At 51.5% G+C, this 26,643-nt stretch overlaps 1 protein-coding gene across 3 annotated transcripts in view; it reads left to right on the forward strand.

Moving 5' to 3' along the window:
* Window positions 1-26,643, forward strand: part of CTIF (cap binding complex dependent translation initiation factor) — a 273,319-nt gene that overhangs the window by 131,510 nt on the left and 115,166 nt on the right. For all 3 annotated transcript variants that reach the window (XM_060173850.1, XM_060173851.1, XM_060173852.1), the window contains one exon: window positions 17,190-17,266. In XM_060173850.1, coding sequence (XP_060029833.1) covers window positions 17,190-17,266 — 77 coding nt within the window. The remainder of the gene's footprint in view (window positions 1-17,189; window positions 17,267-26,643) is intronic.

Raw genomic sequence — 26,643 nt, forward strand, 5'->3', positions numbered from 1 at the left:
CTGGGAGTCACGACCTGGGTTATTGACTGAAATGTAAACACAGCCACTTATCCTCATTTCATGGGGTGGAGTTTAGCATGGCCTCAGGCTCCAGTGGCTCTCTGTGTGTGTGTGTGTGTGTGTGTGTGTGTGTGTGTGTGTGTGTGTGTGTGCCTGTGTGTGCCTGTGTGTGTGTGTGTGTGAGCCTCTTGGCGTTACCCCAGTGTGCCATGTGGTTGTCATGGTCCCCAATATAGGCTGGGAGGCACTATGCCAAAACCTGCTAGACTGACCAAGTGGACCAGGTTGACTCAGAATATATTCAGTTCTGGGGGTCTGGTAGTGGCACACCCAGTAGAGTGCACACGTTACCATGCTTAAGGACCCAAATTCAAGCCACTGCTCCCCAGCTTGGGGGGGGGGGGATTTCACAAGCACTGAAACAATGCTGTTGGTCTCTCTCCCTCTCTAACACCCCTTTCCTCTTGATTTCTCTCAGTCTCTGTATATTTAAAGGAATAGACTCAATTTCTGCCCAATGCAGTGGAGGTGCTGCAGGAGGCTAGGGCTCTGGAGATGGGTGGTTGGGTGGGCAGGACTGGAGGACGGCCAGGAAGGGCCCCACGTCCCCCTCCAGAGTGTGTTCAGGCTCCTGTATCTCCTCCATTTCTGCTTGAGCCACTACGGTGCCCCCTGAAAAGTAGGTCAGATCACTTTTTCCTGAGAGACGTGGAGGGAAGGGACATCACACAGGTCACCAGAGCCCAGGAAGCCCCAGCGGCCCCATTTCAGGCTGCCAGAAAGCTGTTTTCATGGCCCACTTCTACCTAAGCAAAGGTCAGCTCTGCTTTCTGGGAATGGAAGGAGTCATTGCATTTCTGAAATGGCAGCTTCCCTGTAGCCAGAGAGAGTGAGGTACAGCCCTTCAGACATGGCCAAGTTGGAGGCAATTGTTTCTTTGACCAGAGAGATTCCCATCTCAGCTTATAATTTCCTAGCACAATTCAAGCATGCATGCATCCATATCAAAACTAACAAGTAATCATGAACTCAAGCAGTTTTTTAGGTGTTCATCTCTCTGCAGATTTCTCTCTCTCTTCCTAGCTGGAAACCTCCATAAATCCAAGCTTCTTAGACTTTTTATCAATTCAAATTTTTATTTATAAAAAGGAAACACTGACAAAAAACCATAGGATAAGAGGGGTATACTCCACACTCAATGTTTTTAAACTTTTGATTCATAGTGGTTTATAAGACTAAGATTACAAGGTCGAGCTCCACATCACACCCACCACCCAAGTTCTGTGCCCTCACACCTCCCAATGGTAACTGCCATCGTTTTTACAAAGTCTTAGAGACTGTTTGCTTCTGGGTTTTTCTTTTTGCCTGATTTTTTTTCTCCCCACCAGAGTTATTGCTGGGGCTTGGTCCCTGCACCACAAATCCGCTGCTCCTGGTGGCCTTTTTTTTTTTTTCCTTTGACAAGACAGAGAGAAATTGAGAGGAGAGGAGAGATAAAGATAGACACCTGTATACCTGCATCACGGCTCTTGAAGCATTCCCCCTGCAGGGAGGCATGGACGCTTACACCTCAGTCCAAGAACATGGTGGTATGTGTGCTTAACTGGGTGTATCTGTCTGTCTTTTTGGCAAGCTCATGTGTTTCAGTGCTCTAGGTTCTGCATGTGAGCGAAACCATCTCATAGCTGTCTTTCATCTTGTATTTCACTAAGCATAATCACCTCCAGTTCCATTTTGTTTCAAAGAATACAATATCATCCGGAGTCAGGCGGTAGTGCAGCAGGTTAAGCACAGGTGGCACAAAGCGCAAGGACCACCGTAAGGATCCTTGTTCAAGCCCCTGGCTCCCCACCTGCAGGAAGTCACTTCACAGGTGGTGAAGCAGATCCGCAGGTGTCTGTCTTTCTCTACCCTCCCTGTCTTCCCCTCCTCTCTTCCGTTTCTCTCTGTCCTATCCAACAGTGACGACATCAATAACAACAACAATAATAACTACAACAACAATAAAAAACAAGGGCAACAAAAGGGAAAATAAATAAACAAACAAACAAATAAATAAAATCTTTATTAAAAAAATAATACAATATCATCTTTTTGACTTCAGGGTAGTATTCCATGGAATATATATCCCAATATCTCATCACTCATTTTTATTCTTTTGACTGTAGATAGAAGGCAAGGAAGAGAGACAGGGAGAATGAGGAGGCACCACAGTACATTTCCACTATCTCTAGAGCTTCCCCTGATGCTCTGATGCTGGCCTGTGGTGCCAGGATTCACACTCTAGGCCTCATTTTGGGGCAACAGCATGCTTTTCAGGGATCTGAGTCGTCCACAATACTGACTGCATTGATACTTGTGGAATAACTCATAGTAATAGTTCAAAAAGAGGGGAGAGGGAAGGAACTAGGTGCCCCTGCAGAGCCTGGCTGGGGACACCAACCCTGCGAATTTCCGCTTTGAAAGTTGCAGTTGTCTACGGAGTGGATCCAGGGAAACCCACGGGTGTGCTGACTGTGTTCACAGCTGGTCTTGTCTTCTCTTTCCGTCAGCAAATTCTTGCTCAACACCTGCTCTCCAGAGTGCTGTCTCCTGGCTTCTGGGTCAGTGCCTGGCGTGTTGATGCTGAGCCTCAGGGGGGCGCTCTTGTTCTGAGTCAGCCTCAGCTCTACCCCTCACTGCACTCACTGCACTTGTTTTTTTCTTTCAATTTTTGTGGTCACAAGACCGCACGCATAAGTGATTTCCATCACTCGTTTGTATTCTGTTGACTGTAGAAAGAAAGCAAAGGAGAGAGACAGAATGGGAAAGGCACCACAGCACCTTCCCACATCTCTGGAGCTTCCCCATATGCTTTGATTCTGCCATGTGGTGTCAGGATTCACACTCTGGTCTCAGCCATGGTGAGGTCTGTGCTGTCTCCTGACCTCTTCACTGCTGTGCTGTCTGTCAGATCTGTTTGGCCTTCCTTCCTCTCTCCTGTAAGGGTGGATAATCCTAGCACCACCACCCCCCGTCAGGGATGCTGTGAGGTTTAGAGTAATGGCTGCACGTGAAACTCCAAGCCCAGTGCTCCCCTTGATAAGCCACTGACACTGTGTCACCATCATTCCAGCTGCTGGTCCTGGCAGACTTCTTCCTTCTATAGTGAGGAGCCGTTTTTGAACACCTTCCAGGAAAATGGAATTGCTCACTCGATGGAAAGGGGCCCGTTTCTCGGACGGGGCCAGAGAGGAAGGAAGGACTTTGCAGGCTGGCTTCCCCTCATTGTTGGGCCAGATCCTCCGCACGGGCCTCATTCAAGGATGCCCTGGCCTTGCCCGAGAGCACCTTCTTCAGCTTCTGGCTGTGGATGTGAGCTGGATGCTGTTGCTGGAGCACTGGCACTGGGTCCGAGAGGGAGGCCTGAGGCCCAGTCCCTGTCCCAGAGGTTCGTGGTTTGTTCACAGATATCATTCTGGAAGATTCACAAAAGACTCTGTGGGACAGGTGTGCAAACTCTATTTCAAAATTTAGTCCACAGACGTGAGGTGTAGGTTGTCAAAAGAGTCACGACATATTTTTTTTGTTTTTCTCTGCAAAAACACATCATGACTTTGCCAAGAACCCAGTAGAAAGTGTGCAGAAACTGATGTGTGGGTGCAGATAGTCTCTGCAGGAGCACAGTCACGTGAGGGTAACGGAGAGTTTGCCACCGCCCTGAGTTCTCTGTGACTACTTTATCTCCTATCTAATCCCACCTGGAGCCAACTTTTCCAGGCTACCTTCCTGGCGAGCTTTTTTGTTTGTTTGTTTATTAAGTAGAGACAGAGGAATTGGGAAGCTAGATGGTGGTGCACCTGGGTGAGTGCACACATTATAGTGCTCAAGAACCTGCGTTCAAGTCCCCAGTCCCCACCTGCAATGGGGTGGGGAAGCTTCACAAGTAGTGAGACAGTACTGCAAGTATCTCTCTCTCTCTCTCTCTTAATCTCCCTCTCCCCCTCTCAATTTCTCTCTGTCTCCATCCAAAAACAAAGATTAAAAAGAAGGAATCATTTGTAAAGCTTCTTCTCTGCAGATGGACCCTGGGGGCCTGAACCTGGGTCCTGGAGCATGGTAGCATATACTCCACCAGGTGTTCCACTGCTTGGCCCCTCCTGGTGTGCTCTTACAAATTCTTCCCACTACTTCTCAGGTGTTCCCTCAAAACTCTTCCCTTCTTCTAAGGGAAATGAGTGAAAAAACAAAAACGGCCAGTCTTACGTCATCCCTGGATGGGACCGTGGTTCAGGACTTCTTAATGTGCCACAGGCAGTGAAGGGGTATAACTACGCAGGTCTCTCTCTGCATCTGCATGCTGTCTCCCGCCTCCCTTTTCCCCGACCCCCACCCCTGTCAGTGTCATTGTCCCATGGAAAAGTCCCAGGAGCACAGTCAGCCATAGAAGATGCTCTTGTGGAGGAGCTGGAGAACCGCCCCCCCAGCTTTTCCCAGCCCTCACCTGGGCTGTGATCCCCTTGTGATCCAGGGCCCCCCTTCACCCCGATGTTTTCCATGAGGCAGAGAGCAAGGGCTGACTTGGATTCTGAGCAGTGACGGGTCACAACCCAGGGAGGACTTTTGAGTGGAAGCCCCACATTGGCACCTGGTGCCATCCCGAAGCTGCCATGTGTGGATTCCCAAGGATGGAGACAACACTTGGTTTCCTTAGACCTCAAGCCCAAGACCTCCTCTGCATGTCAAGGGGAAGGTTCTGCTCTCTGTTACCTGTGTGATCCCTTCCAGGCCATGTTCTTCTCCCAGCAGGTTCTGTTCCCCTTCTCAGGCTGCCTGGTCTCAGCAGTATAGACCAAGGGTGTACTGAGGCCTCTCTCTCTCTCTCTCTCTCTCTCTCTCTCTCAAAGAAGACTTGAGCTCTTCTTTGGGTGCAGCAAGCACATCTCCTGGGGCTGTCCACGTGTGTGCCCATCTGTCAAGGCCCCACCCAGGGAAGGTAGGCAGTTAGATGTGCTCTGTTTCCGACTAGAGGAGACTAGGGTCGGGGGAGTAAGGGTTATCTCACTGCTTTTGGCCTCACGTGGTGCCAACCTGGCAGAAGTGAGATACTATCACCAACTCAGGGGCCATGGGGAGGGTCAGCATGGACAGAGAGCCCCCTCAGTGCCTTAGTCTCTGCAGGTCAGGGGCCAGCCGCCTGGTCCTAGGTGATGTAAACAGAGAAGAAGGCTGGGCCATGCAGAAGTGATTAGCCAGCCTGATCGGCATATGTAACCTCTTGTGAGCTTGCAAGAACTGAGGAGATTTAAGGGGGCATCTTGGAAGATGATGGCAGGGGAACAGACTTACAGCAGAAAGTAACTCATGCCCTCTTAGGTTTCTAAGTCAAGCCTTTACCGTGGTTTCCAGACCCTAATACAACTGCAGACTTCAAGTATCCCAAAAGATTTGATTTTTACTGTCCCTTACTGATGCTGGGGGCTGCAGGCCTGTGTTACTGACCATGCAGCAGTGGGAGATGGGAGAACGCTGAGCCTTCCACGTGGGCCCTGATGGCCTCTGAGGCCACCAAACATCTTGGCTTCCACCTCTAAACAGAAAATGCTGCTCTGGGGAGGGACACAGTCTGTGGACCTCGGGATCCCTGGGTCCTCTGTGCATCCTGTAGACTAGGGGGGACTGTCCCCACCCCTGGCCCCTGCAGAGCTGTGCGTCATCTCAGCTTTACACCCAGTGAACATACTCAGAGAACCTCTCTGCCTCTCAGGCATGCTGGGAGTCATGGGAATGCTAGAAAAAGGGGGACCAGTCTTCCAAAAGTGCATGGGGGGCTCCAGGGGGCCTCCCAGTCTGTGTTGGAGGCAGGCTGAAGTGCCAGGAAATGTTTGGTCCCTGTGGCCCAGTAGGTCCCTTCTCCGGGGAGTCAGGGTGGGCTCTGCAGAGGTGGGCAGGCACACCCGTGGCAGAGGCTGGGAAGGATTTCAAGGGAAGCAAGAGTGGAGGGGGTGGAGCTGGGCAGTGGCACACAGTGTTGAGTGCACATAGGACCCGGGTTCAATCCCTCAGTCCCCACCTGCAGGGGCCAGGGGAAGCTTCGAGAGTGGTGAAGCGGAGCTGCAGGTATCTCTCTGTCTTTTTCTGTCTCTCCCATCCGTCTCGATTTCTCTCTGTGTCTATCCAATAATAAGTGAATAAATAAAATATTTTTAAAAGATGTATTTAAAGAGAGAGAGAGAGAGAGAGAGTGTGTGTGTGTGTGTGTGTGTGTGTGTAGGGAGTATTGCCTGCAAAGGAAGAGCTGGGAAGTCAGAGTGTGTGTCCAAGGGTGCTGTTTGTGGGCATATGGGGGTGGGAAGGAGTGTATCCTAGGTGAGCAGTAGCTGACCCCTCTCTGGTGTGACCTCAGGCCCCAGGGCAGGAACCCGGGGCCGCGCTGCTCCTTCTGTTGCTTCTGCAGACATAGAAGCTTAAGGGCATTCTTAGGGCTGGCAGGCAGGGGATGCAGGGGATGGTGGGCAGTGGTCAAAGCTGTCCCGGCAGGTGGACTCCTGGAATCAGACCTGGAGGAGGGGCAATGACAGCCTAGAGAGTCACCCTTGGAGCCAGCAAGATAGCTCACCTGGATAGTGCAGCTGCTTTGGCTTGCAAGCGACTAAAGTTCAAGCCCAGCCAGCCCCTCAGGCCTTGGAAGAAGCTTTGGGGCCATGGTGTCATCCCCTCTGTGTCTTATCTGGAAAAGACAGCCCAGAGCGGGTGTGCTCTCCAGGGGAGCTACCTTGCCACAGCCCCAACAGTGGTGTTTTAGGGTCAAGCTCTTGAGCAGGGGTGGCAGGCTGTAGGTGGCATGAAGAAGGGCTCCTTATCTCTTCCCTGGTGCTTTTATCTGTGTTTTGCTCCGCGGGCCTCCAGCTAAGGTTTTATTTTTCAAGGAGTCTGCTGATTAAACATAAATAAATGAAAAGCTGGAAGCCTGCAAGTTTACTTGTGGAGAGTCCGCCTACCCCTCCACCCTTCGCTCTGAGAGGAGCCAGATTCTCTGAATCTCAGTGCAGTCCAGGGTTCCAGGAATTTGGGACACATGACCTGTTCACCGCAGCTTGGACGTGACCCACACATCCTGCCCACGTTAACTGGGCCTTGGCCTGAGAGCTTCTTAGGAGCCATGACCCTCAGCATGGGGGAGAGGGGAGGGTTCTGCTCTCCAGACAAGGCCATTGTCAGAGGAGTTGGACTTGGGGCTCCTCTGGGCCTACCAGACTCTTCCCTGGATCCTCTGTGAGTCTTCTGGAATATTCTGGAGAGGAGAACGTCCATTTGCATGGGTTTAATAACAATCTTGGGGCCGACGGGTAGCTGGTAGGCAAGGATAGTAGGCAAACTTGTGAAGAAGCAGACGGCCAGGAGGTGGCACACCTGATTGAGCACACATGTTCCCACATGGGGGCTTGAGCCCCCACTCTCCACCCGCAGGGAAGACTCTTCATGAGTGGTGGAGCAGATCTGCAGGTGTCTCCCTGTCTCCCTCTGTCTCTCCCTCCCCTCTCAATTTCTCTCTGTTCTGTCAAATAAAATAGAAAGAAAAAAAGAAGAGAGAACAGGGTTCTCAAGAGGCCAGGACAAGGTTGGAGGTCCCAGTGTCACTGGAGAGAGCAGGGTGGGGGGCCAGGGCTGATCCCCTGGCAGCCCCTCCAGCCCCCTCCCCTGGCTCCTGTGTTTCATGGTCACCCTACCTCCTGCTGAGGGCCCAGTGGTCAGCCGAGCTCCTCCAACTCCTCCAGAGTCAGGGGACCCTCCCTTCACACAGGAGCATCCCCCACCTGTGTTCGTACTGTGCCCGCTCCCTTGAAGAGAGATGAGCTGCGAGACAGAGATAGCAGATCTATGGGACAGACAGGTCTGGGGGGGTCCCACTCAGAGTCAGGGGTCATGTCCAGAGGTCAGAGGTCATAGGAGTACTAGGAAACTCTCCCTGGCCAGTGGAAGGAGAGGGTATGGGGGTTCCATTAAGCTGCAGGTTACATGGGGGTGAAACTTAGGTGAGGGGTACTTCTAAACCCTGCCCAGCAGCAGTTGGGGACCCCCACCCCACCAGACACTAATGTGAAGAACGGGGCCAGGATGAGAACCCCATGAGCCCCTACTCTGGACAGAGAAAGAGAGAGGCAGCTAGGGTCATCTTAGAGGACACAGCAAACATAGGGGACTCAGCCAGGGTGCAACTGACTTGGGGTCAGAACTGGGGCTGTCCAGTTGTGGGGTTCCAGCCTGATCCAGGCTTGCTTTTACTACCCCTTCTTACTTCTTAGGACCCAGAGTGCATATAGCTGTGTCCCCAGAGGCAGGGCTGGACAGAGCCCTTGGATACCCCAGGTTTTCTTGTCCTGCTGGTAGAGGACAGGACAGGGACATCGCAGTTGGGAATGTGGCCCCCGCAGGTGACAGGCAGAGGTCACTGCCAGTAATCAGTGGTCAGCCTCGGGCATCTTCTTCCACCCACTCAACCTTGGCTTCTGAGGCAAGCAAGGGTTAACTCCTTAGTTGAAGAAAATGCAGTTGGTGACAATCATCCTCCTTCTCCCAGCATAAATAAGGCTTTCTGCTGCTGTCATCAAAGTAGCCTTGGTTGGGGACCTTAGAATCTGCTCCTTCAGGGGGTCGGGCAGTAGCACAGCGGGTTAAGCGCACATGGCGTGAAGTGCAGGGACCGGAATTGGGATCCCAGTTTGAGACTCTGGCTCCCCACCTGCCAGGGGGTAGCTTCACAAGTGGTGAAGCAGGTCTGCAAGTGTCTTTCTCTCCCCCTCTCTGTCTTCTCCTCCTCTCTCCATTTCTCTCTGCCCTACCCAAGAACAACATCAATGGCAACAATAATAATAACAATAACAACAACAAGGGCAACAAAATGGGAAAAATGGTCTCCAGGAGGGCAGTGGATTCATGGTGCAAGCACCGAGCCCCAGTGATAACCCTGAAGGCAAAAAAAAAAAAAAAAAAAAAGAATCTGCTCCTTCTGCCCAAGAGTCTGCTGATAGCACAAACAAGCTGTACTCTCTATATACAGAAAAGAAAATAATAGTATGCTAAGCTATTGCTATGAGTTATTATGGGAAAGTCAATCACTGTAAAAAAGCAAGCAACTAGGGGCCTAGTCTTTTGTGGACACGAGTCCATCCGGATCTGCCAGTGTATTAAACACTGCTTCCTGTGTTAAAGCCTCCTTGTGCCCCATCTCTCCACCTGAGAATCCAAGAACATTTCCTCTTCTGGAGGCAAACAAAAAAACAACGCCAGGATCAAACCCCACTTCCCTTGCATACAAGGTCTGTACTCTACCACTGAGCTGCCTACCCCCTCCGCCCCTTTGTCGTATCTTGATCACATGTACAGTGACCCTGTTTCCAAACAAGGACACATCCAGCTTACTGGATGTGGAGCAGGGGGTGCACAGTCTTACCCAGCACAGCAGGTGAAAGCGTTTTTTCAGGAGGCCCCCATCCAGGCACCATGGTCAGGAGAACCAGCCCTTGTCGGGGGAGCATCTCAGGCCCCCATCTCCCTCCACAAGCCACCTGCTCTGGGCCACTCTGCCCTGAGTGCCGGCCTTTCTGGCTGGCAAGTGGAGTTGTCATAGCTGGGCCTCTGTCGGTTGCCTCCGGGCTCGGCTCAGTCCCCATCCCTGGGAGAAGTCTCCCTGCTTCTTCTCCCAAGCAAAGTGACAACAGGAGGCAGCAGATTCACTTCAGCTGTGATGCCTGGCACCCACAGGTGCCCTGTTTATGTGCCCTGGGCTGCCCCAGATGGGAGTCTGTGTGTTATTCTGATAGTCACCATGGGTGCTCCCAGCACCCAGCAGTTCCTCAAGGCTGGCTGGGCAAGGAGGAACTGAGGATGGACAGGGATGGACAGATGAATGGATGCCAGGTCAGAAAGGTCCCCCCCAGCCTTAACCCACCTGCTGCTCTGCCCCCCTTGGCCTGCCTTGTTCTGTTCTGTCCATGGCATCTTTTATCAGCCATTGTTTCATCTATTTCTCTGTTATCACTCTCTTACTTCTAAAGAGATTGATTGATTGATTGATTGATTGATTGATGAGAGGGAAAGAGAACCAGAATGTTGCTCTGGCACACGCAGTCCTGGGGGTCCAATTCTATCTGTTTTGATTGCTATCAGGGTTTCCCTGGGGCTCAGTACTTGCACCATAAGCCCATCGCTCCCAGCAGTCATTTTTTTCCTTTTTTTCCTTTTTTATTTGATAGGACAGAGGGAGATAGGGAGAGAGAGACAGAGACACCTGCAGCACTGCTTCTCCTGAATCTTATGAAACTCCCTCCCTGCAGGTGGGGACCAGAGGCTTGAAGCAGGGGTCTTTGCACACTGTAATGCGTGCATTCAACCAGGTGCACCACTGCCTGGCCCATTTGCCTGTCATTAAGATTTATTTGTGAATGAGAGAAAGAGCGAGAGCGTCACACTGGCATAGTTGCTCTGTCTTTTCACTCTCTCCTCGTGTGCTTGATAAGAATATTCTTCCTATCTTGTCAGACCATATCCACATGCCTGAGACCACAAGGGTTTGCAGACTGAGTAGAGGGAGTGGGGCAGGGAGTCAGTGGCCCCTTAGTGTGACACTCTTGTCACAGAATCTGCTGGTCTCAGAGTCACTGAGCACACAAACTGCCTTTGTTCAATGCTCTGCTGTCTCTGCCCGGACCTTCACCCTCAGACTGGTTTGTTTATAACTGTCATCACTGCTTGGGGCTGAAAGTTCTGTGGGCCTTTCTCTAATTCTGCCCTAGAAATATGAACAGAGTTGTTTTTGGTTTTTGTTTGTTTTTGCTTTAATTAGTTTTTATTTTTATCACTCTTATATATGATAAGACAGAAATAAATTGAGAGAGAAGGGGGCAGATAGACAGAACCTGCAGACCTGCTTCACCATTCATGAAGCTTCCTCTCTACCAAGCACCGGGGGCTTGAAACTGAGTTCTTGTTCATGTCAGCATGTGCGCTCAACCAGGTCAAGTGGATTTTACTTAACGGGTATCTGCAGTCAGAGCAGTCAGGTGGTGCAGCTCACACTAGTGCTGGCTTCTGGGGCAGGCTGTGTGTGCGCGCGCATACACACTCCACGTGGACTCTGCCAGGGCCGCACGTGGAAAGAGTATTACCTTCCTTCCTCCCCTCCCAGGAGAGCCTGGGTTTATGTAATCTCCTCATCTCCCAGGCTCATTTCATTAGTAAAGGTGGTCAGAGGTCAGACACAGGGACGCTTCAGCTCCCTCAGGGCTCCAGGGAGAAATTCCCCTGTGGAGACAGGGAGGAAGAGCAGCAGGGCTGGGGGGTGGACCCAGGTCATGTGCACCTGCAGGTAGACCAGAAGGCCGACATCCTCACCTAGGAGGGGTTCCTACTTAGATCCAGGTCTGTGGAGGACTCTTTCAAAGGTGGGAGGGTTTGTTGAGTAAAGAATTAGAACAAAGGTCACTGTAGACTCAAGGGAGGATTCTCACCAGCCTGAGAAATTTCCCCTTTTCCACTTAAGAAAGAAATACTATCTAAAAAGCAGGGAGGGAATCTGGTCCCAAGCCAGAGCACCACCATCCCCCTCTACCAGGCCTGGCCATGCTGGTCTGTGCTCTTCTCCAGACTCCTCCTCATGAGGCCTCTGCCTGGGACATGCCACCCTGTCAGGCTGTCACCCTTTCATGAACAGCATTTCAGGGTGCTGTTTCCTAGGTAGTAGCTGAGTGTAAGAGAGAGAACCCCACTTTCCACTGGGCTGGATCTCTTACTTCCCCTCTTTCTCTTCCTCCTCCCTTTTCTTACCCCCTCCTCCCATTCCCCCTCCTTTTCTCCTCTATCGTTTCTACCTCCTCTCTTCCCCTCCCTCCTCCCTTTGATCCTCCTTCTCCTCTCCCTCTCTTCCCCTAATCCACTCTCTTCCTTCCCTTCTCCCTTCCTCCCTTTCCTCTCCCTCCTTTCCCCCTTCTCTCTGTCTTCTTTGTTATTCTCTCTATCCTCCCCAACTTCCTCTTCTTTCTACTTCTCCTCTCCATTGTCCCCCACCCCCCTCCTTCTTCCACTTGCTGTTTTGTCTGGAATCTCCTGCTCAGAAACTTTTTCTACCCCTTAAAATAGAGACAGGATGGACATACCATAGAATCCAGCTTGATAGGACAGAGACAAATAGAGAGGGGAGGGTAACAAAGAGAGAGACACCTACAACACTGCTTTACTGCTCATGAAGCTTCCCCCCCTGTGGGTAGGGACCAGGGAATTGAACCCAGGTCCTTGTGCTTGGTGATGGCTGCAGTTGCACCACCACTCAGACCCTGCAGGGTGTAAGTAACAAGTCTTAATCACTTCACCTGCTGTATAACTGGGCATCCTGGTGCAGCCTATTGGGTCAGCCCTACATTTTCTGTCTCTGCAGGTTTGATTGTCCTGGACATTTTGTACAAATGGACTTTTGTATTATGTTGTCTCAGGTGGCTAGCTCCTTTCCTTGAGCATGGTTCATCCATGTTAGATCAGGTTTTCTTCCTTTTGACAACCATATAATATTCCACTCTGTGGTGAGTGTACTGTTTATCCATCCACTCATCTGTTGGTGGGTGTTTCCACTTGGGGCCACTATGAATGCTGTGGCAGTGAACACTGACCTACATTTATCACCTCTCATGACGGTGTCTAGAGATCCTCCTAGCGGCTGGGCAGCAGCTAGTCTGTGGCAGCTGTATACAGACATTTCCTCCATCTTGTTTCTCTGCCTGCCCCTGTGTGGTCCCAGCTGATGCCCCCTACCTTGGCTTGGGGGGCAGCATGGGCAGCAGTGTGAGTTGTATGTGTCGGGTGGCACTAAGCTCCAACTTGAGTGTGATCAGCTGGGGGGCTGGCTGAGGGGGGAGACCCATGACACTTGCACAAACATGACAACTCCCCATTTCATGTTTGGAATGCTATATAAGTCCCCATACACACACACACACACACACACACACACACACACACACACACCTCAGAAGGTAGCATTCGTTCATTTATTTGCTATGGTGCCAGTAGGCTAGGGCCTCCTAGGGCCCCATGGGTGGGACCATCTTCAAGGAGGCCTGGCTTATTCCTAGCAAGGCCAGACTGCAGAGCACAGGCTTTGTGCTACCACTTTGTCACTTTGCTCAGCTGCTGCCCAGCCTCCCTGTGAGTTTTGCCTTCCTTAGAAAGAAAACTTGTCTTCCAAGACCCAGGATCAAGCCCAAGGTCTCCACATGCTGGGGGGAAGCTTATAAGCAGTGGAGCAGGGCTGCAGGTGTCTCTCTTACCTCTCCCTCTTTTGCTCCCTCTGCCTCATATTCTCTCTATCTCTACCCAATAAATAACAAATAAAATATTTTTTAAAAAGAAACTTGTCTAATCTTCTCAGCACATCAGCTGGTGCTCTGGGGTCATTGGCTAACTACCTCTTCAAACATCCCCCCAAGATTTGGGGCCCCACAGGAACAGGGACCAGATCAGCCTTGCTGGCCACATACTCAGCCCTGAACAGTCTGAGGATCAAGGTGATGATCATGATGATGATTGCTGTGGTGTAAAATTATGAATAAGGCTTCGGCCAGGCTGACAGAATAGCAACAGTTCAGAGCCAGACCAGTGAGAACCCCCCCAGGTTTAGGGCATTTGCAAGGGCAAATCTAGCAGTCAGCTTTAGTCATTCTGAGTGAGAACATCAAAAACTAAGGCTCCACACCAGGCAACCGACTAGGACAGAAATCTGCCCCTGACCCCAGGGTGGCTGGTGCCACACTCTGTCCCATTTTCCCTCAAACCCAGTTTCAGCTAAAAGGTATCTGCCGACTTTCTCCTGCCCAGCCGCGGGCAGTGGGCTCTCTCTTTGCTGACAGGCCTCCTCTGTCTCACCTCTGGGGCAGCTGGCTCCTTTTCACTGTCTGCCCTTCTCTTCTCTTGGTGACTGCTTCTTGTTTGTTCCAGTAAACTGTCTATCACCTTTGCTGCTGCCTCATCCTCTCCCGGACCCCTGTGCATCACTGGCCAGAAGATGCACAGATATGTCTTCGGTGGTGGTGGTGGTGGTGGTGGTGATGATGATGATGATGATGACGGTGGTGGTGGTGGTGGTGGTGGTGGTGATGCCAAGACTAGAGATGCCTGTTGAGCTTCACCATGTACCAGGCCCTACTTTGTATAACTGGTTAACAATCCACTGAACCCTCCCCGAGAGCCCCGAGGGGCTCTACTGTAGTTAGTTCATCTATAGATGTGATCTGGGAGGCACAGAGAGGTCAGGCTCTCTCTGCAAAGCCACACAGGCCATCCATCCACAGGGGCTGGAAATGACCAGTTTCAGGGCCTGTGTTCCTCTGACTCTGTGCCCCCAACTGTGTGTCCACACCTGTGTTTAAACTGGGGCGCATACAAGGATGGATGGAGGATCACTAGTATCGGGGACCTCATTAGAGGCCCTGAGGGGCCTGAGAAGAATTGGGAGACTCAGGAAAGTCCCTTGATGCTGTGGCCAGGGGAGGCTGGGCCCAGTGGGAAGTGGGCACCACCAGGGCTGGCAGCAAAAGGGGTGAATGTGGTGGGCAGCCCCCTCTGCCTGGCTCCAGGCCCCAGCTCCCAGCAGTCCAGCAGGAGAGGGAGCCTCAGCTTCCGGCCATTGTTTCTGGGGGTCACACCCAGCAGGTTCCCTGCAGTGACCTGGGGCTGGGGGACAGGAGGGGGGTGCATCGAGCTGGGTGGGGTGGGAGCTGGGCGGGGTGGGAGAAGGGAAGTGGAGGGGAAGACTGGGTGTTGTTTCTTGTTTGTGTTTTGTATTCAACAAGCAAATGACATCCTCTGAGACAAGCCATTCAGCACAGCACATCCTAAAAGGCCCATTGTAGCTGCTGGGAGCCCAGAGTCATTCATGACTTCATGTCTGCTTTGTGGAGGAGACAGGCTGTCCCCAGTATATTTTTCAAAGTGTGTCACTCTCACCTTGGACTCAATGGAATCTCGGTTGAGTGCGACACCACAGTCCCTGGAACCTGGGGGCCAGTGCCCCCAGGAATCACTCCAGACCAGTCAGAGCTGCCAGTGTCCAGCCCCTCCCCACCCCAGTCCACCTCTTAGAGCGGGTTGAATCCAATGGTACCTTCTGTTGTGGAGCCCCAAATTAGAAGCTTTGGTGCTCTCCAGGGAATTGTCTTTGGTTCCCAGTGCAAGATCTCTGGCTTCAGTCTCACTGTCTGCAGGCGTGAGACAAATGGACTCCTGTCGACCTCTCTCCAGTTCACTGATTACTGCCACCACCCCACGGTGTGTGCCCAGAGCCTGTGGGTATTGACTGTGGGGTCACCCTCAGGCAATGGATGTCTGTATCACAGCTTCTTTCCAGGTGTCCTGAGCCCAGCTTGGACCACCCCTCCTCTGGGCCACCAGGACCTGGAACCACTTGGCTGCTTGGAATATTCCAGAGTAGTAATGCTCATACCCCATGTCCCACCAGGATACGTCTGTGCTTCAGAGAGGGAATTGGCTCTCAGCTCAGCTTCTGCGTGGGGTCTGGAGTCTCGGGTGCCCCATGTTATTAAGTACAAGGTCTCTCTCCAACATGACATAACATATCATATGCTCTGGCATGTAATTATGGATAAAGGGGCTGGGCAGTGGCACACCTAATTAAGCACACAGTACTAAGTGCAAGGACCCAGGTTCAAGCCCCTCTGCTTCTCACCTCTACTGGGGACAGTTCACAAGTGGTGAAGCAGATCTGCAGGTGTCTTTCTACCTCCCTTTCCCTCTCAATTTTTCTCTGTCCTATTGAATAAAATGGGGGGAGGGAAAAAAATGACCACCAGGAGCAATGAATTTGTATCGCGTACCCTGGCGAATGGAGGCAGAAAAAAAAATTATGAAAAAGGCTTCTGCCGGGCTGACAAAATAGCAACAGTTCAGAGCTAGGCCAGTGAGAACCCCCCAGGTTTAGGGCATTTGCAGGGGCAAAAACTAGCAGTCAGCTTTAGTCATTCTGAGTGAGAACATCAAAAACTAAGGCTCCACACCAGGCAACCGACTAGGACAGAAATCTGCCCCTGACCCCAGGGTGGCTGGTGCCACACTCTGTCCCGTGTTCCCTCAAACCCAGTTTCAACTGAAAGGTATCTGCCGGCTTTCTCCTGCCCAGCCGCGGGCAGTGGGCTCTCTCTTTGCTGACAGGCCTCCTCTGTCTCACCTCTGGGGCAGCTGGCTCCTTTTCACTGTCGGCCCTTCTCTTCTCTTGGCGACTGTTTTACTTGTTTATTCCAATAAACATCCGATGGCCTTCCCTGAGCACTGCCCCTGCACATCGCCAGCCAGAAGATCTAATGGGTTGTCATCACATATGAGTAGTTGTCATTATGGCGGTGATATAAAAGCTTAAAGGGTATTTAGCTGTTCCCTTGGCCCTGCTGAGGGCTGCCCAGAAGGAAGAGGAGTGAGGATTGGGGCTAGAGATTTAGAAGTGGATCGTGGAATTGAGAGATGAAGAACATTCCTTTTGCATAAGGCATGGCATTTGCAAATGTTTCACCAACTCCTTGGTCCCCTCACAGCTCAGAGGAAAATATGAACCAGTCCCCAGGATGTGAGGAAACATGGACACAGGGAAAATGTGTTGCATGTTGGGATCTTTTGGAATCTTCTGGGATCTTTTGGGATCTCGGGATCAGGTTCACCACTATCGCTCATTCTCTGCAAGATCTTCTGGACCTGAGCCTTCTCATCTGTTATTGGAGTGATTGGATAGGATGGGCTCTGGGGCCCTCTGGCCCCTACATTTCTGGTTCTAAACGTCTAGCAGCAGCATTGCCCCATGGGGAAGTCATCAACTCTGGCATTCGCCACTTCCTGCCTGCTGCAGTGGTTCACATTTAGTCTCTACACTCTGGCTCCCTTGGTGTCGTTGGATACTGTGATAGTTACTCCAGTGTCAGCAGCTCAAACATTTAATTTAATTATTTATTCAGTCGTGATACAGACAAAGAAATGGGAGGGGGGAGAAAGCAAACAGCACCTGCCGCACTGCTGCAACTGCTTATGCAGCTCCCCCTGCAGGTGGGGGCTGGGGCTTGAACCTGGGTCTTCCTCTAGTGTGGTTACTCATGCACTTGTGCCACCTCCTGGCCCCTGGCACATTTCTAATGCCCCCCATCCTCTCTCCCTTGTCGCAGGGCTATCACCCGCTGCCCCACGAAGTGGAGATCGCCCACACGAAGAAGCTGTTCCGGAGAAGGAGGAATGATCGCAGGTAGGGAGCCCTCGGTCCCGGCTGTTGCCCTTCTCCCAGCCGTAGCTGTCCCTCTGGTCCCTGGGCAAGCTGGTCACGTGGGGCTGGTGACCTGTTGGACAGTGGTGGACCCCCAGGAGTGGACCAGAGCCCTTCAGAATCCCGGGCTGTGATTCCTATAAGGATTCCTTTTCCCACTCGTCTGTGGTGCTGCTAGTTGTCCTTGGGAACCCACTGGCCTGTGTTTGGAACCACACACTCCAAGGGACTCTGACACTTGTAACTCCAGGGCCTCTGCCTTTCCTCCCCTCCTCCCCAATCCCTGGGAGGTGTCCCCACTGTACCTGTGTCTACTGTGGCAGGTGACACTCCCATCAGTGATCTCAATTGCCTGGGGGTGCTCACTTCACCTCGGGCAGAAGCCAAGTTCTCCCCGGAAATCCTGAGTCCTGGTGACAGCAAGGAGCCAGCAAAGGTGCCCTGAAATGCTCCCAGAGGGGGGCAGGTCACTGAGGCTGAGTGTCCGCGGAGGGACGTGCCTTATCTCCTAGAAAGGTGCTCGAGGCAGATTTCAAATGAAAAAACAGCAGGTGCACCGTGCTTGCAGTAGATAGAGACTTGTGGGGGGGGGGGGTGAAGGGGGTGGTGAATTAGGAAATATTTTGGCATGAATTATTTCTGGGTGGAAATATAAAAGGGAAGGTAGAAAAGAGAGAACAGGAGAAAGAAGGGAAGAGAAAGAAGAACAATGAGGAACAAAAGACAGAAAGGAAGGAGGGAGAAGGAGAGGGGAAGGAAGAAGGGGGAGACAGATAGTGGAAGAAGGTAGGGAAGGAGGAAGGAAGGCTGTGCTTCTGCCTGAGGAATTAAAATGAGTCTCTCCGCTGTGGGAAGTTTCTTAAAGGTCGTGGCTTGTGGTTTTTCCCTTTAATGAACAGAGTGTGTCCTCAGAGAGCCCATAAACAGCCTGGCGGACAGCCCTCACACAGGAAACTGTAGGCACCTGCTTTTCTGCACCCCCTGGAGACCAGGCTGCGGCAGACAGGGTCCCACCCCCTCTGACCCTGGGTGGTAGGTGGAGGGCTGAGCACCCAGAGACCCTGTCAGCAGCTGATGGGTCAAGCAGGCCTGACATATTCCCAGAGAACACAGTAAGTGTGCTGTTGACTGAGGGGAAGGGAGTCCCAGCTTCAGAATCAGAAACACTAGGCTGGCAACATGCTCACTAGGATAGTGCATTGCTTTGCCATGCACATGATCCAGGTTCGAGCCTGGCCCCCACTGCATTGAAGGAAGCTTCAGTGCTGTTCTCTCTCTCTCTCTCTCTCTCTCTCTCTCTTAGAAATATTTAAATTGGGGAGGGGGGCTGGGCAGTAGCACACCTGGTTGACTGCACATGTTAGAATGCACAAGGACCCAGATTCAAGCCCCTGGCCTCCACCTGTAGGGGGAAAGCTTCAAAAGCAGTGAAGCAGTGCTGCAGGTGTCTCTCCCTCACCCCATTCCCCTTTTCTCTCAATTTCACTCTGTCCTATCAAATTGAATAAATAAAGCTAAAAATGTTTTTAAATAATAATACTTAAATTTAAACAAAAAAAGAGAGGCCTGGGCCAGTGACATAGCTCACTTGAGTAATATACTGCTTTGCCATGTGCATGATCCAGGTTCAAGCCTGGCTCTCACCACACTGAGGGAAGCTCCCGTGCTATGGTCTTTTCATTCTCTCTCTCTCTCTCTCTCTCTCTCTCTCTCTCTCTCTCTCTTTCTCTCATATCTCTCTAAAATGTAATATTAACACAGTATGGAAACCTGGTCTGGAGAGATAGTTCACCAGGGAGGATGCCCTGCATAGCTGTGTGAGAGACCAAGCTTCTAGCCCCAGCACCACATGAGAGGTGCTCTGGCCCCAGAGGAACTTCAATTGCTTGGTGTCTCCCCTATCTGTCTCTCATCTGAGTGAGAAAATAGTTGTCCCAAATAGTGAAATCTCGCACGTGCACTGATGATGGTGATGATGAGGATGATAGTTGTGGTGGTGATGATGGCAGTGGTGATGATCTCTACTAAGAGGAGCATGAGCTGGGAGTGGGGGACCGAGTCCCCCTTGTTGGTTTGACCAGAATGTGGTGACTTGCTATGCAGCTTCAAAGCAGCTGGCTCCTGGTTTCTGGGTTCCTGGCGGAAGAGTGGGGGGAGCACCTCCTCCAAGAAGGGGAAGTGAGGAGGTGTCAGGAACAGCAACTTCCAGGTGGCCTGCCCCCACCCCTCACCCTATCCTGTGCCCAGCCCTCCCCCGCATGTGAAGGATGCCCCAGCTCTGAGAAGCCGTGCTGTGACCTTCAGGCCTCCAGGCTGGCCACGTTCCGTGGGCCACGTCACGCTCAGCAGGTGTACCTGAGCCAGTCAGCGCTCCTGCAGGAAGACCCTGGAATGTAGGAAGAAGAGCAGAGGCCATGGGAGAGGGGGATATGCAGGCTGGAACGCTGATGACTGAAGGGGCTGGGAGCATGTCCTGCACCCTGATATTACACAGAGCAGCTCCAAATTCATGGGGAGCCCAGATGGAGGAACTGGGCAGAGCTGGAAGGAGAGCGTTCAGTTGGGCCAAAGAGGGAGGCGCCTGGCAGGGGCTCTGCAGCCAGGGCCACTCCACCTCCATGTCCTGCCAGCTAGCTCCTCCCTGGGGACAGGCTGAGAGTTCAGGCCTGGCCATTGGCAGAGCTGGGCTGAAGCAGTTCGGCTGGGGAGTTCCGAGGCTGCTGTGAATTCTGAGAGTGGGGTGACTCTAGTGTCATCAGATGGGGTGAAGGGCGGTTCTTTCTGTACCTGGATGTGCTGGCCTTAGGGGAACCTCCATGACCTTGGGCTCCCAGCTCCCTCCACCCTGGATGGTTTCCTTGGCACGGGTGGGGGGCTTGGGTGTGAGTGCTTTGTATTGATGACTGAAGGTTTGTATTTATTTTTATGTGATAGAACAGAGATAAATTGAGACTTTTCCCCCCCAGAGCACTGCTCAGTTCTGCTTATAGTGGTGCTGGGTATTGAACCTGGGGCTTGTGGTGCCTCAGGGATAAAAGTTTTTATACATTATAGTGTCTCCCCAGGCCCTGTAGCATACATAGTAAGTCAGAGCTGAGCAGTGCTCTTATAAATAATAATCATAATAGTGAATATAAACAAAATAAAGAGAGACACTGGCAGTAAAGGCATAAGCTATGAATAATAGGTTTTAAGCCAGAAGAGTTTCTTGGGGGCTTAGAGACAGGGGGAGACTCTTCCTCTAGTGGCTGTCATCTGGCTGGGTTTATTTTATTTTATTATTTATTTATTTATGTTGTTGTTGTTCCTAGGGATTCCTAATTCAGACCAGCTTTTTCATATAGAAGAACAGTACACATACGCACATGCACACACACACACACACACACACACACACACACACACACACACACACACACGCTGTCCTGTATTGGGAGCCTGTCTCAAACCTGGGTTGTGCTCATGCCAAAGCAGGCAACCTCCCAAGTGAGCTATTTCTCCTGCCCTTGGCTGGGTTTGGCCACCTCCCCCTGAGCCCTGGCTTGCTGCTCTGCCCTGTGATGATGGTGACAGGCGCTGTCCTCCTGCCATCCAGAGCCCAGGGGATAGCCAGCAGCTCCCAGCCCATAGACTGTGGTTTGTCTTTCTCTCCCAGCAAGGAAATTGCCCTCATTGAGTCCCTGCTAAAGATAGATAAGAAAAACGGGGCAGGCACCCCCTCCCCTCAGCCAGCCCTGTCAGATTCTGAGCAAAGTGAGTCAGATTGGAATTATTTTTAGGAGCCTCTCCTCCTCCTCCTTCTCTCCCTCCTCCTCCAGCAACTCTCCCACCCCCACCCCCTAAAGCAGGCTTCGTCTGGAAGAAGTGAGGCCAGATGTCTGGGTCCAGGATGCCTGGCATGAAGGCCCTGAGGAGAGGAAGGGGACCTTCGGGGTTGTGGGGGGGAACCCTGCCTTGGTGTCATGACTCAACTCAGATCACCCTCTAGCCCAGAACGGCTGCTCTGCCCCGAAGCTCCTGCAGAAGGGCTGGGGTGCACTTCCTTGGAAAGACCCAGCGCATGGTCCCGTGTCCTTGCATCTCTGGGGGCAGCAGCCAGAGGGGTCCCAGAAGTGCCAGCAGTACATCTCAGCCAGGGTCTCTCTCAGTCTGTGGGAGGCCACAGGTCACCTGTCTCTCTTGGCTCCACTCCCCACTCTGCCCAGCTGTTTAGGGTGTGTCTGGAGCCCTGAAACCCTGGTTGGCCAAAGAGAGTCTTGGGGACACACAATTTCATTGCTCCTGGCCTGAGGAGTTGGGGAGAGACACCACATCACCAGAGCTTCCCCTGGGGCTGTAGCACTCCTAAGCAGTGCCAGGGTCAGAACCTGAGGTGAGTGGGGGCCAGGCATGTGCCCTGCACAGTCAGCTATCTCTGCAGCCCTTCTCGTGGACATCGTTCAAGATCAGACCTGAGCCAGGTTTGCACATGGGACTGCCCCCTCCCCCGCCTGAGACCGCCTAACTGCCTGTCAGATGAGCATTCATTTCTTGCCTCCAGGATTATTGCTGGGGCTCGGTGCCTGCACTATGAATCTACTGCCATTATTTCCCATTTTGTTGTCCTTGTTGTTGTCATTATTGTTATTGTTGTTGGATCGGACAGAGAGAAATTGAGAGAGGAGGGGAGATAGAGGGAGAGAGAAAGATAGACACCTGCAGACCAGCTTCATCACTTGTGAAGCCAACCCCCTGCAGGTGGGGAGGCAGAGGCTCAAAGTGGGATCCTTACGCCGGTCCACCACACAGGAGTACTATAACATGGAGGGGAACTTCGGGGCTGTGGTGTTTCTCTCTCTCTCTCTCTCCCTCTCTCTGTCTCAAAAAGTCCTGTAAGGGTAAAATTGCATATGTGTGAAGCCCCGGTGTGGCCAATAATAGTAATAATAACAACAATAATGTGAATCTGCAGCAGATGAGCATTGCAGAGGATGGGGCAGGGGGATCAGTCGGCATATGATAATCCACACCATCAGAACACCCCATCCTCTTTCTGTCATCAAAGGGGGCGCTGGGAAGATATCAGTATCTTGCTGGATAGGGTGCTTGCCTGGCTGTGTGGTGTCTAGGAGAGGGGGAAGGCAGCCAGCAGTGGTGAAATCCCAGTGACTAAAAAAAAAAAAAAAAAAAAAAAAAATTGAAAAGGTCACAGGAGCGGGGCCGGGTGGTGGTGCACCTGCTTCGAGTTCTCGGTCCCCATCTGCAGGGGGAAAGTTTTGGGAGTGGTGAAGCAGGGCTGCAGGTGTCTCTCTGTCTCTCTTCCTCTCTATCACCCCCTTCTCTCTCAATTTCTGGCTGTGTCTATCCAATAAATAAAGTTGAAAAAAAAAGTCACAGGAGCTGTGAAGCTGTGAAGGCATGAAGCCCCAGCAAAAGCCCTGGCGGCCAAAGAGAAAGAAGGTAAAGGGGAAAGGAGGTGGCACAGTGGATAAAACATGGGAGTCTCAAATATGAGATCTTGAGCTCAGTCCAAGCCCTGCATATGCCAGAGTGCTACTCTGGTTCTCTGTCCCCTCCTCTTTCTCTAAGAAATAAATGTTTAAATAAAACTGAAGAAGGAGGACGAGGGGGATGGAGAGGGGAAAAGAAAAGAAACGAAGCCCCTCAGTGCTGCTCAGCCTGCCCATTGTCCCAGCCCTCTGTGCCATCCTGGCCTGAGTCCCTGAGCGTCCCCACATTTGTTGGGATGTGGCAGCCCTGGCCCAAGTGGCTGCTGGGAGCAGTGGATTTGTCATGTAGGCACATAGTCCCAGAGATAACTGAGGTGGCATAAAAATTCAGTTTAATTAAATCTTAAAACAAAGCAAATCTTGATGGATCTTCTGTGAGTCGCACTGGGGTCTGCACTGTTAATTACAGCACCCTTACAAATCTCCTAGGTGTGCTGCTGCCCTCGGGCCAGGTGTGACACACCTGGTTGAGAGCACACATCACCATGCACTAAGACCCCGGTTCAACCTCCTAGTCTTCCCCTACAGGGAGGAAACTTCACGAGCAGTGAAGCAGACCTGAAGGTCTCTCTCTCTCTCTCCCCTCTATTTCTCTCTGTCCTATCAAGTAAAAGAAAGTAAGTGGGGGAATGGCCATTAGGAGTGTTGGATTTGTCATGCAGGCACTGAGTCCCAGTGATAATCCTGATGGCAAAAAAAAAAAAAGAAACTCCTCCCCTTCTCTGCTTTGGGTTCTGCTGCCAGCAGTGCCCTTACCCTGTAGAAGCTCTGTGGTTTGACTGGGACAATCTGAGAGTCACATGCAGACCTGTGACCCTTTGCCCAGCTGCCTAGAGCTCCAAGGCCTGGCCTCTGATCTTTCTGTATCTTAACAAAGGGCTTGGCACTGGTGCCCTCCACCACCTATTTGGACCACCTCCCCTCAGGAGGGTGCTGGCATCTGAGCTCTGTCCACAGGTCAGTTTCTAAATTTAGTGTCATACGTCACCTGGGAAATGGGGCATCTCCAGCGCTGGCTGGTCCTGGCTCTGCTGTTATAACTGCCCTGGATTGGGCTTCTCTGCCCACTGTTCCCACCAGCTGCACACAGCCGGAAAGAGCTGGGAGGTGCCTGCAGCACCTTCTGAACTCTCTGCTGAGTGCAGCGCCACTCTCTCTTTGGGTGTTTTATGTTATTTTATTTTATTGGTTAGCGACAGAGAATCAAAAGGGGAGATAGAGATGGAGAGAGAAAGAGGAACACCTGCAGCACAGGTGTCATGAAACTTCCCCCCTGCAGGTGTGGACCAGGGATTTGAACCCAGGTCCTTGCACATGGTAACATGTGCACTCAACCACATGAACCACTGCCCAGCCCCTTCTACTACATTCTCTACTGTGTCGATAATGGCAGCATCACCACAGTGCCCCTTCCTCCAGTTGCCAGGAGGGGGTTCTCACTCCCCCTGAAGCCACCCCTGCAGGTCCCAGTAGTGCCTTCAGAGAGTGTAACTCCTACCTGCCTGGGGACTCCATGTCCACTCACTGCTCAGCCACCCCAGGCTTTTTGTGAGGGCTCCTCCTCACTTCTCAGCATCAGGAGAATGCTAGTTAGCTCTTGCTGCATAACATGGTACCCCTAGATTTATGAACCATCTATTTACATTGTCTCAGTTTTCCAGAGGAGAAATTTGAGTTCCCACAAGTTAAGTGGCCTTTCAAATATGACACAACTCGTCAGTAGGAACGCAAGAGTGAAGTTCTGTTCACCCTGCTCCGGACTATATAAACCCCCCCGCAACCATTAGACATTCAAATTAGGGGACTTTTTCAAAGAATATTTTCCTCTCTATTTTATTTAATAGAACAGAGATAGAGAGGTAGAGATAAAGAGAGACACCTGCAGCACTGCTTCACCACTAATGAAGCTTCCCTCCTGCAGGTGGGAAGCAGAGGCTAACCAGGGTCCCTGCACATAGTAATGTGTACACTCAACCAATTAGGGAACTTTACACCTTATTTAGGATGTGGTATTTCAGTCTTTGGTTGTGAGTTTAAAGCTCATTTTTTATTTATTCCTCCTTTGGTTACTGAATCTGTTGCCATTTCAAGGCTTATTTGTATCAATTATTGATGCCATTCTGTCTATCTGAGTTTCTGCACGTACTAGGTTATCACAACTGCTTGTTTCATCCTTCATTTCATGTGATATTTTAAAAATATGCAGTGAAGCCTTATATGGGGTGTTCTCCATTTGAACTTTGAGCCTGAGTATTCTTGCATGCATCACTGTTTTTATACTGTGGTTTCCACTTTAAGAAATATATAAACTGAATTACGAAAAAGCAAAGGGGCCCTTAATTGGGCACCTTACAGTAAGACGTGATTGTTATCTCACTTGGCGTCTGAGGGTCAGAAATCCAGGGGCCACTGGCAGGCACGGTCCTGACTCCACGTCACTGCAGTCAGGGGGCTGGCAGGCACAGGCATCTCCTGAAGTCACCTCTCTGTGGGACTGGGAGACGCACTCCCAGGCTCAGCTGCTGCCGGAGGCTTATTTCCTGGCAGCATGCGGCTCTGTGGGGCACTCAGGGCAGAAGGGGGTGATGAGAGGGAAAGAAATGTAAGCTTCCTTGTGTGACTTGGTCTCAATAGCCACATGCCATCTCTCTGTCACACACTGCTGCTCTCATGAACCTAACCTGGGAGGATGGTGAGCTTGTCAAGGAGTGGGGCGGGGGGAGGAGAGGGAACACTGGGATCTGTTGATAGTTGCTTCCGGTATCATTGTCTTCCTCCTCCTCCTCCCCTCCTCCTCCTCCTCTTCCTCTTTTAGTTTATTCTTTTTATTGCCACCATGATTATTGCTGGGGCTTTGTGCCTACACAATGAATCCACCACGCCTGGCCGCCCCATTCTTTCTTTCCTTCTTACTCCATCCCTCCCTTTTATTTCTATTTGATTGTTGTTGTTATTGATGTCATCGTTGTTGAATAGGACAGAGAGAAATCGAGAGAAGGGAAGACAGAGAGGGGGAGAGAAAGACAGACACCTGCAGACCTGCTTCACCGCCTGTGAAGGGACCCTCCTGCAGGTAGGGAGCCAGGGGCTCAAACCAAGATCCTTATGCCAGTCCTTGTGCTTCATGCCACCTGCGCTTAACCCGCTGCACTACTGCTGGATTGCCCACAAATGCCTTTCTTAGCCTTGTTGTCTTCTGTCCTGCCTCCCCTGTCCAGGACTCCTCTCCTCCAACAGCAAAGCCTGGGTTAGAAAGCCCTCCCCAGAAGCTTCTCAGCCTGACAGTGCTCTTGCCTGAACTTTGAAACACACCTGACCTCTAGAATAGTTGCAGGAAAAGGGAACTTAAAAATATACTCACGGATGAGGGGGTAGATAGCATAATGGTTATGCACAGAGACTCTCATGCCTGAGGCCCCAAAGTCGCCTGCACCACCATAGCTAGAGCTGAGTAGGGCTCTGGTAGAAAATAACGTGCTCACTGTCGCCCGGGCATTGGGCCCTCAGGCCTAAGTTCGATCCCCAGCATCTTGTGTGCCAGAGTGATGCTCTGGTGTCTGACTCCCCCTTTCCCCTCCACACACATAAATAAATCTGGGCTCACACATATACTTATTTTCTCTTAAACTCTATAATCTCAGTGGTGACAGCAAGGTTGGGCTTTAATTGGAAGCACATTGAAATACTTGCCTCTGCCCAACATTGACAGGGTAGAAGGGAAAGGGCATGGTTTTGTTTGTTTTTGTTTTTTGAGATGAGAGAGAGCATGAAAGAGGCCATAGAACTGAAGCTTCCTTCAGTGCAGTGGGGGCTGGGTTTTTACCTGGGTTGTGCACATGGCAAAACAGTGCGCTATCCTGGTGAGCTATT

Source organism: Erinaceus europaeus, chromosome 15 (assembly GCF_950295315.1).
Source record: "Erinaceus europaeus chromosome 15, mEriEur2.1, whole genome shotgun sequence".
Lineage (NCBI taxonomy): Eukaryota > Metazoa > Chordata > Mammalia > Eulipotyphla > Erinaceidae > Erinaceus > Erinaceus europaeus.